General features: G+C 35.6%; 1 protein-coding gene across 7 annotated transcripts in view; it reads left to right on the top strand.

Annotated features, from left to right (window-relative positions):
• The window catches only part of ROBO1 (roundabout guidance receptor 1), a 1,247,412-nt gene extending 1,238,443 nt beyond the window's left edge, over positions 1 to 8,969 (top strand). For all 7 annotated transcript variants that reach the window (XM_089330676.1, XM_089330673.1, XM_089330675.1 and 4 more), the window contains 2 exons: positions 5,861 to 6,057; positions 7,315 to 8,969. In XM_089330676.1, the coding sequence (XP_089186802.1) occupies positions 5,861 to 6,057; positions 7,315 to 7,329 (212 nt within the window). In that variant the 3' untranslated portion in view covers positions 7,330 to 8,969. The remainder of the gene's footprint in view (positions 1 to 5,860; positions 6,058 to 7,314) is intronic.
• Positions 8,970 to 12,228: the final 3,259 nt, after the last annotated feature.

Raw genomic sequence — 12,228 nt, 5'->3', positions numbered from 1 at the left:
TACTTATCAGTAGTCACCTTGAATATAAATGGCCTCAACTCTCCAGTTAAATAATACAGATTGGCCAAATGGATTAAAAAACAAAACCCATCTCATTGTTGCCTACAAGAAACACATCTCACCAACAAAGATACATGCAGACTGAATAGTGAAAGAATGGGAAAAGATATTCGTTGGTAACAAAAACCAAAAAAGAGTTGGTGTAGCCATCCTAATTATCAGACAAAATAAACTTTAACACAAAAACTGTTAAAAGAGATGAAGAAGGGCACTATGTAATGACTAGGGGATCAATTCAACAAGAAGATGTAACTATAATAAATGTATTTGCACCTAATTACTGGACACCTGGCCATTTAAAAGAAATGTTAATGGATCTAAAGGGAGACATAGACCCCCACACAATAGTAATGGGGGTTGGGGCCAGCACTGTGGTGCAGTGGGTTAAAGCCCTGGCCTGAAGCACCGGCTTCCCATATGGGCGCTGATTCTAGTCCTGGCTGATCCTCTTCTGATCCAGCTCTTTGCAATGACCTGGGAAAGCAGTAGAAGATGGCCCAAGTCCTTGGGCCCCTGCACCCATATGGGAGACCCCTCAAGAATCTCCTGGCTCCTGGCTCCTGGCTTCAGATTGGCGCAGCTCTGACTATTGCAGCCATTTGCCTCTCCTCTCTCTGTGTAACTCTGACTTTCAAATAAATAAAATAAATCTTAAAAAAACTTTCTAAAAATAGTATTGGGGGACTTTAGTTCCCCACTTTCAGCAAGGGACAGAAAATAATTAAAGAAATAACAGTTAACACTGTAGACCAAGTGGATCTAATGGATATCTACAGAATTTTCATCCTACAGTTGTAGAATACACATTCTTCTCACCAGTGCATGGAACTTCCTGTAGGATAGACCACAGGCTAGGCCATAAAGCAAGTCTCAACAAATTAAAAAAAAAATTGAAATCATCTTCTCTGACCACAATGGAATTAAGCTGGAAATCAGCAACTCAGTAATCTTTAGAACATATGCAAACTCTTAATGGGAATATGATTTCCATCTTTTTTTTTTAAAATCAGGATCCATACTCTTTCATACAGAGTTTTCATGATAAATTCATTTTAAATAAATTTAAAAAAAGAACATATGCAAACTCATGGAACTGAACAATATGCTCCTGAATGAACAGTGGGTGATAGCAAAAAATCAAAAAAGAAGTAAAAAAAAGGGATATAGGTGTCCCAAGCAATGGCTTAAGCCACTGCACCATAGCACCCACCCCTCCTTTGAGGAATGATAATTCTCTTCCTATTCTCAACAACATTTCAGAAAAAGAAATACAAGAAAATGAAGATTATTTAATGAAGAAGTCAGAAAGAGTGATAGTAATGAAAATCACTGTATTTGAATAGATACAGTTTGGTGGTAAGAATTGGCATCAATGCATTGTTCTGTTTATTATGTGCATCTGATCATCAACATACTCTTTCAACCTGGAGGCAGATTCACTTTTTTCTGTGACTGAAGGCTGAACTAATCCAGGCATATACTCAACAGGGAAGTCATGAGTAGAATGTACGTTTCAGACCGATACCTCCACTGTGTGAACACAGAGTCCTTGGTGACATCACCACAACACAAAGTTTGCAAATCTCTTAGCTTATTTGCTCAATTAAGTAAAAGTTGATCTGGGTCTGAACTTTTGACTCATGGTGACCACACTCCAAATATTGATTCATAAATAGAATGTCATGCTATAAATTATGAAGTTTCTATCTGACCAGAAATATGGACCAATGTCCTGTTCATAAATAGTCTGCCTCCAAAGTAGATAGACTTAGAAGAAGATTATAGAAAATTATGAGAATCTGGGTATTAAAGAATCACAAATAGGTGAAATTTATTTTAGATCAATCTTCAGAAATTTAGTATGGTGTCTTTTATGTTATAAAAATATTTGTGACTAAAAAAAACTAAGACTGGACCCATTAATCTAAAAACAAGTAACCCTGTTCTTTGGACGACACTGAGATATGCTTAGCAGTTATTGTATACCTTGTATTCCCAAATTCTTATTTAAACCATAACCCTGTGTCTATCATTAAATTATCATTTCTATGCATTGCTGTAGTTTTCATCCTCACAGTTCAGTTTGCATTATTTATAATGAAAGAGGCACACTGATTTGCATGTATAATGAATGGTTATTTTTAATTAACAAAAGTGGTCTTCTAGACTCTGATCTTTTTGCTGACATTTACTTCAGCTCAATTTATTTCTACATATATCAAACACCTATTGTGTTATCAAGCATTGTAATAAGTCCTGAGATTTAGTGTATGCATGAAACTTGACCTAAAGGACATTCGGGGAGCAGGGTGGGGTGGGGGGAGGAGAGGAGAGGGAGGAGGAGAGGAGAGGAGAGGGAAGAGGAGAGGAGAGGAGAGGAGAGGATCTACAGATTCACAGGTATTTTCTTTTTCTTTTTTTTTTAACTTTTATTTAATGAATATAAATTTCCAAAGTACAGCTTATGGATTACAATGGCTTCCCCCCCATAACTTCCCTCCCACCTGCAACCCTCCCCTTTCCCGCTCCCTCTCCCCTTCCATTCACATCAAGATTCATTTTCAATTCTCTTTATATACAGAAGATCAGTTTAGCATATATTAAGTAAAGATTTCAACAGTTTGCACCCACATAGAAACACAAAGTGAAAAATACTGTTTGAGTACTAGTTATAGCATTAAATCACAATGTACAGCACCTTAAGGACAGAGATCCTACATGAGGAGTAAGTGCACAGTGACTCCTGTTGTTGACTTAACAAATTGACACTCTTGTTTATGGCATCAGTAATCACCCTAGGCTCTTGTCATGAGTTGCCAAGGCTATGGAAGCCTTTTGAGTTCACCAACTCTGATCATATTTAGACAAGGTCCTAGTCAGAGTGGAAGTTCTCCCCTCCCTTCAGAGAAAGGTACCTCCTTCTTTGATGACCTGTTCTTTCCACTGGGATCTAGTCAAGGTGCCAGAATACTTGAGAGTCCAGAAGAGGGACAGTTAGCTCAATGTTTTATGAGATGCGCTGTAGGAACCATGTCTTATATTTCTTGATCTTTACTGGTAGAACTGGCACATAAACTGAGTGTTTAAGGATGGGTGAAATTTAGCTCAGGTAGAAAGGGTACATCATTTAGATGGAGAAGTCAGCATAAAAATCTACTGGATCCCTTTAACAGACTGTGATACATTTAGTATTACAGGCTAATTAAGGTGATCAAAGATGAAGCTCTTGAAATAAGTGTAGGTTTATGTCATGAAGGAACCTGTAGGTCATCCAAGAGGACAGTAACTGAGTTTGACAGTTTAGAGAGGAATAGCTGCAGAGGCAAAAGACATATTGATGTTTGTGATACCGAGACAAGAGATGTAAGAATATAAACCAGGCTACAGAAGCAGAGATACATGACTTAGAAAATTCAAAAAACTTTTTCAGTGTCAAAATCAGCCTTACCGTTGTAGGTAAGTTTTTTGCTTCAAAAAACTCATGGAAATTAGAATTAAAAGATGTTTATTTTAGTGCAAAATTGTTTTGAAGTTCATCCATAAATGGTCTTCAAAATGTTCATGGAGATATATACTATGAAAAACCTTGCAAGCATTGAAATTGTTTATAGCAAAACAAACTCATATTTTGAATTAATTTTTCCATGAACTTCTTGAAGATCTTGCATATTTGAATATATGGACAGGATACATTAGATCGATATGGAAAGGATATTGAAGTAGAGGAATGAACCTAAAAAATTCTGATTGTTTATCTTGCATAGCTTAGCGATTACTGATGTCATTAGATGTAACGGAGTGGGAGGAAATTTCAGGACAGTGGGCATGATGGAGACAAAGTTCAACGGGCTGAGTTTGAGAGTTTCTCAAAAGAAGGAATTTAGTTGGGCTGGAGTCTTCGGTTCTGCACGTAGTTCAGAAATTGAAAGTATAAGTTCATGATTTATCATGATGAATATAGTTACTAAATGCTTGCACCCATTCACTCAAATATATTCACTGATGACTTGTCATATGACAGTCTGGGAGTTTACAGCATGTGAGCAGAAAATCAGTACTTGCCCCCATGATAGTTATAGCCTAAAAAAGGTTTACTATCTGTGAGAGTGGATGACATCACCAGGGTGAAGGTATCACACGTCCAGACACACCCACACATTGTACTAAAAATAGAAACTTACAAGGCATCAACATGTATTAGGTGTTTTATGTACAAAGTTGATAAAGATTGGACAAGAAGGAAAGAGAAGTAAAAGCTAAGACAGTGGTAATGTTTAGACTGATTAAGGGCAGTAATAAGTCCAAAGATGTAGAGACTGAAACGTGATTAGCTTTATTAATTTTCTCAGTTTCTTAGTAGTAATGTGGCCATAAATAGGTGACAACGGGATGTTGAGTGAACTGGTGTTATGAGACCAACATTGAGTCCAATTTGCTTTTCAAGAAACATGGGTGAGAAGTGAGGAAAGAAAGTGTTCATTCATGTAGATTACTTGTTTAAGGGTAGAGTTTTTAGCAAGAGGGATTTTATCATATTGTAGTTTGAAAAAACTAAAGTTAAAACAGAGAAAAGAAGTTGATGAAACAGGGACAGAAGATGAAGGTCACAGGAGCAGTAAGAAGTGAGAAGTGAGGTTCCAGGGGTAGTCATCCTCATGGACAGTAAAGCTCCTGCATATCAAAACTGTCACTGGGGTGAAAGTTGAACTGAAAGGGTTGGAAGAAACAAGGTGCTACCAATGAGGACTCTACTGGCTTCACAAGTAAAGAATATTTCTGCCTTGGGCATCACAAGTAAAGAATATTTCTGGAGAAGAATAGAGGAGCAATGATTTAGAACTGGTATAGGTGAGCTAAAGACAAACCTTTCAAATCCTTACCCTTGCACTAGAGAGAACATCCCTGGAAACTTCATGAAAATAAGTATCATTCAGTCTATGTGGATAGAGAAGGAGCTTTCAGGGGAAGAAAACAAAATGTTAGAGGGGTTGGTGATACATATATATATATATATATATATGTGTGTGTGTGTGTATTTGGTGACCAAAGGGTAGAGTGGACAGACTTTGGAAATGCATGATGCATCAGTAGAAGTGATGTCACATTTAAAGCAGCACAGGGATAGACATTCAGGAAACAACAATTAACTGGAGTGGCTTGGTTTTTTTTTTTTTTTAAGTATCAACGATCAACAATGACAGACTTCTGAGGTTCAAAGCTCCACATTGTATGTATGATGTGGAAATGAAGGTTCAAGTCTCACTGTCTGGAAAGTCAACCAGGGTTTGGATCTATTTTGCAAGTAGGAGACTAAACCTGGTTCCTAACAGTTCCTTCTAACGGCACTATTATAGTTTACAAAGTGGTTTCACTATCTGATCTGTTTTCATATCAACACTAGGAGCTACTCTAGATATAGATTCTATTATCGCTTTTTTAAAATTATAAAGTAGAAACTAAAGCCTAAAATAGTATGAGATGACACAGTTAATGATAGAAATGGAAGCCATGTCTGACTCTTTGTTTGGTTTACCTCCTTTGGTGATATGGGTCCCAGGTGAGTTTGAGATGGACAAAATCTGATGAGTGGAATCAATCCAAATCTTCAGCCAGTACTAAGAAAACAATGAGGCTTGTTATTTTTGTTTTAAAAAGACAGTGTTGCATTATTCATTATGCTTATAAGATGACCTCATTTATTCCTCAAAATCACTGATACTTCCCCACTCAGAATGACAGATAAACAAGAATAAAAGCATGCAGTTGTTTTCACATGCATTTATTATATTTCATTACACAGAGGATATTCTACCATACTGTAGACCTACATTTCCAACATCGAATAATCCTAGAGATCCAAGTTCCTCAAGCTCAATGTCATCAAGAGGATCAGGAAGCAGACAAAGAGAACAAGCAAATGTAGGTCGAAGAAATATTGCAGAAATGCAAGTACTTGGAGGATATGAAAGAGGAGAAGATAATAATGAAGAATTAGAGGTATTTCTATTTTTTCCCAAGTTTGCCAAAAACAGACGGAAGTTGTCTATCAGCCTCAAAAATTAGAACATCCATAGCTGTGTATGAATGTTATCATTTTATCTGAAACTTTTCAGTAACCTAATATATATGATACCAGAAACTGAACTGAGAATTTAAGGATTTTTTTGAAATGAATTTCACAATTTAAACAGCAGTTTCTTTGTAGACATAGGGTTCATATTCAGTTGCAGATTGTCAGATAAGAAATACTTGAAAATGGCAAAACATTGTCGATAGAACAGAGCTATTGGTCTAGATATATTATAATTCATGATACTATAGTAGGCTAAGAAAATAAAATAAAGTGACAGATATATGATGTCACTGGCCTTTATTGGCCATCTTAGTGATCTCCAGGGTTAATTTGCCTGATATGGCCAACTGTCTTCCACCCTCACTCTTTTCAAAATTGGAATCTGTCCTGTAACATTGACCTTCTCAAATAGAGAAATACATCTTTGGTCTAAGATATCCTCCCTTACTGGAGTGGATATATAGTGATTCAAGATGTAATTGGTAGTAAGTCGTACCAGATTATAAAATTTCTTCCTATTTTAAGATTGTGTTTTCTCCATTTTATAAGAAACAAGTTGACAAATTTCTCTTTACAAATATAGTTAATCATACTTAAATTTTAAATGACTGTTAAACTATGTGTTTTTATTGTAGAAAGTGAAAAATTTGCAGTAATTATATCTAATTAAATTTTTATACAATACAATGTATTTTGATTTTATGATTTGGAAAAAGAAGCTCTCTGCTCCTGCAAATGCGGTTAGAGAATTGGTTTTTCAAGTTTATTATTTTTGTTTTTTTAAATAGAAGAACCGTTTGGGGGAACAAAAATCATTACTGTTAACTCCAATATTTCAAACCAATAAAATATAATGAGGAGTTGGGGCAGAGGGGAGTAGAGAGCTCAGAGCTTTCTTAGAGCCTTAACCCTATCCATCCTGCAAAAATGAAATAATGCAACTCTTTCTCCTCTCTCGGTACCCTGAACCTACCCTGCCACACCGAGGTACTGTGTAGAACACAGTTTAGACCACCTATGGTTGACAAATGAATTAGCTGCATTCAGCATTTTCCTCTGTATTCCAACAAATGAATGAAAAAACACTTTAAATTTAAGCTTTAAGCATAAATTCCTACAAATAATTATAAGACAATACTTAATATTCATTTTCATGTGTAACAATAATTCCTCTCTTACAGGAAACAGAAAGCTGAAGACAACCAGAGAGGCTTGTGGGAAGTAACATGAAAATTATCACTCAAGATGCCTCATGTCTGATGACACATGATGCCAGATAAAATGTTCAGTGCAATCAGTGTACAAATTGTCGTTCTTATTCCTCTTATTGGGATACCATTTTAAAATTTTTATTGGGTTTTTATTGTTGTAGTTTGATCCCTAACCTGTTCCCCTCACTGTTGGAATAAACCATTCTCCTTTCTTCCAGCAAGGGAAGTTTATTGACTTCTTGTATCAGTCAACAGCCAACAGGAGACAACAAAGCAGTTCCTTTGCATTTTGCCCCTGAGATATGGCATTGCACTGCTTATATACCAAGCTAATTTATAGCAAAATATTGATTGAAGATAAAGTTGTCTAATCAACCTCATGCCAAGGGCTCTCAAAGTATAATCTTTCTATAACTAACTGCTAATGCAAATTAAAACATACTTCATTTTAACATGATTTTTAAATCCGTCTTTCATACCACCCTTTGCTGAAGAAACTAAAAATACAGCAAATGCAGAACTGAACAATTTGAATGGGGTAGAAACATTGTAAATATATACTCTTTGCAACCCCTGGTGGTACTTTATTTTGTCTTCATTTCAATCACTGAAGTATATTCTTATGGGAAATGTACTTTTGGATAAGTAGGGCTAAGCCAGTTGGATCTCTGGTTGTCTAGTCATTGTCATAAGTAAGCCTAGCAAAAACCTTCTTCTATTTTTCAATCAAAAAGCAATTATAAGAGCGTATTACATAAAAAGGATGTTTTTAATGACCAATTGAATAAGGACATCCCTATCTTAACTGGCCGAAATTTCTTCTGGTAGTGTCAGTTCAACTTTCAGAAGTGCCACTTAAGGAAGTTTGATTTTTGTTTTTATAATGCACTGTTTTTAATCTTTTTTTTTTTTTTTTTGGTTTTAAAAGCACAATCACTAAACTTTATTTGTAAACCATTGTAACTATTAACCTTTTTTGTCTTATTGAGAAAAATGTTGAGAAGCGTTTTTAACCTGTTTTGTTAATGCTCTATGTTTGTATTTGGAATATTTGAATGATGACAGATGGTGAAGTAATGTGCATACTTTATTGTGGGTCATGAACCAAATGGTTCTTACTTTTCCTGGACTTAAGGAAAGAAAAAAAAAAAGGTTTAAGTTTGTTGTGGCCATTGTCAAAACTTATGAGATATCCTTATAAGCTCAAATAGAGGCAATACTTGCTTTGAATTGCCAAATGATGTCCTCTGACTGTAGATTTTTATGATCTTTTTTGTCATTATATAGATTTCATTGACATTATAATTGGTGCTATTTGACAAAAAAATACAACACTTATTCATACACAGGTATTGAGCCTGACCCCACTGGAAAACAAAGCCAAACAAAACTGAACCACAAAAAAAGGCTGATATTCACCAAAAAATAAATGTGTTCATTTAGATAATTTGAAAAACTTCAATAGAAAGAGTGTGCAGTACTAAGGGAACAATCCATGCGATTAATGTTTTCATTATGTTCATGTAAGAAGCCTCTTATTTTTAGCCATAATTTTGCATACTGAAAATCCAATAATCAGAAAAGTAATTTTGTCACATTATTTATTAAAAATGTTCTCAAATACATCATTCTTTCTTGTGTTGATTTTTTCCATTGTGTGCTGATCAAATTTATTCCATTTAATCACAAAGTCCTTATGTCTGAACATTTCACCACTGTTTTAGTAGATATTATGCATAAGATATATGAACAGCCAGGTTTTATTTTTAAGAAAAATTTTCATTTGATTCCTCTAAAACTAAAGATGAAAGATTAATTAAAACCAGGAACTTTATAGTTTGGTAAGATAGTAACTAATTAATATTAAGGTTACTATTTTTGTTTATGTATGTGTATCTGAATTTCAGTTAACCTACTTCAAAAATAATCAGATTCAACTATGATACATTTGATTTGTAAAGATTGAACCACCTTCTGTCAAAAAGAAAATTATGGAAATCCAAAATACTTATCAGTAGCTATCTGCTTTCCTGTTACAAATGTGTGTACATTTTTACAAAACCTATCATACACCAGTTTGTAGATTATTATTCATTAAAATCAACTTATTCAAATATTAAACTGTGGATGGATGAGATGGGTATCATGTCTTGGAAATGCCAAGAGCAACAGAATCTAATGGAGCCTTTTTCCAATGATATCTACATTGCTCTTTTGCCTAGGTGTTGTTTTTATCAGAATTTGGAAATCTAAAGGAAAAATTAGGAAAAAAAGAGAGTGGTGTAATTTGAAATTAATTTTATAAAAATGAAATTTTCACCATATATATGTAGAGAAACAGTTCTACAGGTCAGAAAGTCAGTTTCCAAGCTATTTCAAGGGAAAAAATAATGGAAGGATATGTTTGATTACCTAATTTTTCTCTTTCCCTTGGTAGGTTGACAATAAATAAGTTAGTCTCTTTATTTATAGAACATGAAATACATTCAAGTAAAGTACATCCAAGGCCTGGGTTTGAGTCCCAGTTTTGTCATGGCTATGTTTCCTTGAACATGTTACTTAACCTCTAAGTCTCAGGTACTTCACCTGTAAAGTCAATAATACCTACCTCATGGAGCTATTGTCATGATTTAGTACGTTAATGTATATGAAACGGACTCTGTAAACTCGGAAACGGATACAAGATATTGTTACTTTTATGGACTGAAATTCATTACACATGCAATCCCCACTTTACATATACAGTTTTTGTTCCTAAAAGTTTGCATGAAAGTCAAAGAATAAGTGTGGTACAAGAATGAAGAGTTTCCATTTCCAGTGAGTAAAATTCACTGTGAAATACCTGATTGTGGAATAAATACTTGGTGTTTTTGTTTGTTTCTTTGCTTTTGAATTCAAGGTCCACACATTGGGTGGGGGTATAATGTTTTCAGCACATTTTTCACAATTTAGGGATGTATACAGGTCACTTGAGTTCTCAATAAAGAGATTTAGTATCAGTTTTGGCTTCTCTTCTGTCATGTGGCAGAAAATGTCTTAATTCCAGGTGAACTCAGTCACATCTGGCTTTCTTGGTTATTTCAAATACAGTCGGGATTTTCTCTTCCTTTCCTTCTCTACAGATTGGTATCTAAACTCCAGAGGCTTTGTCCATGTGTAGAAAATATAGATGGTCAAGAGAGAGAGGACATTTGGCATTGCTGTTGTCCAAGGTTCCAGTGATGTCCATTTGTCAGAACCCTTACTCTGTACCCTCTTCTAACCTTGATGGCCATTGTTACCCAATGACCCTCTCCCAGTACTCCTAAGACCTTTGATAGAATGTGGATGTAGGTAGCAGCAGATGAGGGTAATGGAGTTTGTATGCCATGCTGTGGGTCTAGAGACTGGGGATGGGACATTTAGTTGAAGATGTACGCATTTGGGGCTCACAAGACAGCAATGTTTCTCCTGTACCATTTGCCACATTTTGTGTTGATTGAAGAAGCAGTCAAGAACTACTTCTGCTGTTGGGAAGAAATAAGTCCAATAATTTTCACTTTGGAGACAGTCTTCATTTATATTAAAAATAGCCTGAGGGGAAGACAGTTGTCCTAACAGTTCTGTTGCTGGTAAGACAACTCTTTCCGATATTTAAGTACACGGATTTGAGTATTGACTATAGCTCCTGACTCCAGCTTTTTGCCAAAGCAGACCATGGGAGGCTGTGATGATGGATCAAGTAATTTGGTTCCTGCTACTCAAGTGAGAAACCTGGATTGTGTTCAAGGCTCACACCCATTACAGGTATTGTAGGGAGTGAACCAACATTTGGAATCCCTCTCTTTGAACCTCTCTGTCTCTCCCAATCTCTCTCTGTTAGTCTCTCTCCCTCTTTCTGTCTTTCTGCCCCTCAAATAAAAAGAATACTATGATAGCCACTGCTCTGACAAATGAAACATAAACATTACTGTGATGCATCTGGAATTGAAATCTTTTCGTTGTTAACGTCTTAAAATCATTTTCAGCCAGCCAAGGTAATGATGATGTATTCAATCCTGGCTGCTAAAAAAAAGTATGTCTCATACAAACAGCAAGCAACTGTCAAAGTCTTTTATTTACTTCATTAATACAGGAAATGGCAAAAAGACAAAAAGCAGTTGAAGAGCAATTGTGGCAGAAGATTATATATGTCTCAGTTAATTGACTTGCTATACCTCAATGCTAGCATGATATTAATAGTTCTACTGGGCTGGAGAATCATAACCTATCTTTGTCTTTAGATTATATGACTACTAACTTCCAGGGTTGTACCTTTATAATTTGCAAATTAGTAGTCAAAAATACACTTGGGTGATTTATAGTAACCTGGAGATCAGATAAGAGCCAAACAGTGACTTACTCTTATCTGTTTCCCCAGAAGCAGAGCCTGAGGCAGAGAGTTGGATGCAAGTAGCTTAGCTGGGACTCAAGATGAATGAAAGAAAAAGTCAATATGTAGGTCTATCAAAGTAGGTGAAGACGCCTTCACCATAGACCCTGGCTCTCCCGAAAAGCATGCAGAGTGCTTTCTGGAACCTTTCAGTGAAAAGCTGCTGCCTGCTTCCCATTTGTGGCAGGCATTAGTTGCGTTTGTTGCAAGCAACAGTGGGCAGACCAGGTATAGATGTGACAGGTGTTTGAGATGGGAAGATGCCACGATGAGATGAGCCTGAACTTAAAGGAAACTATCAGCCACTGAAAGCTGTCAAAGGCGTCTGCTATAAGCAAGATTATTGAGAAATGTTTTTGCATGGTACCAAAAATTCAGCCATCATCAATTTACCTTTTCCAAGGATAAATTTTCTTTCATAAATTAATTACATGAAATAAATTTATTTCAATATATAACTAATCAGAGATACT

Source organism: Oryctolagus cuniculus, chromosome 4 (assembly GCF_051225735.1).
Source record: "Oryctolagus cuniculus isolate XC-2025 breed Fujian yellow rabbit chromosome 4, ASM5122573v1, whole genome shotgun sequence".
Taxonomy (NCBI): domain Eukaryota; kingdom Metazoa; phylum Chordata; class Mammalia; order Lagomorpha; family Leporidae; genus Oryctolagus; species Oryctolagus cuniculus.
The sequence above is the reverse complement of the archived record's forward strand: the minus strand, read 5'-3'. Positions and strand labels throughout refer to the sequence as shown.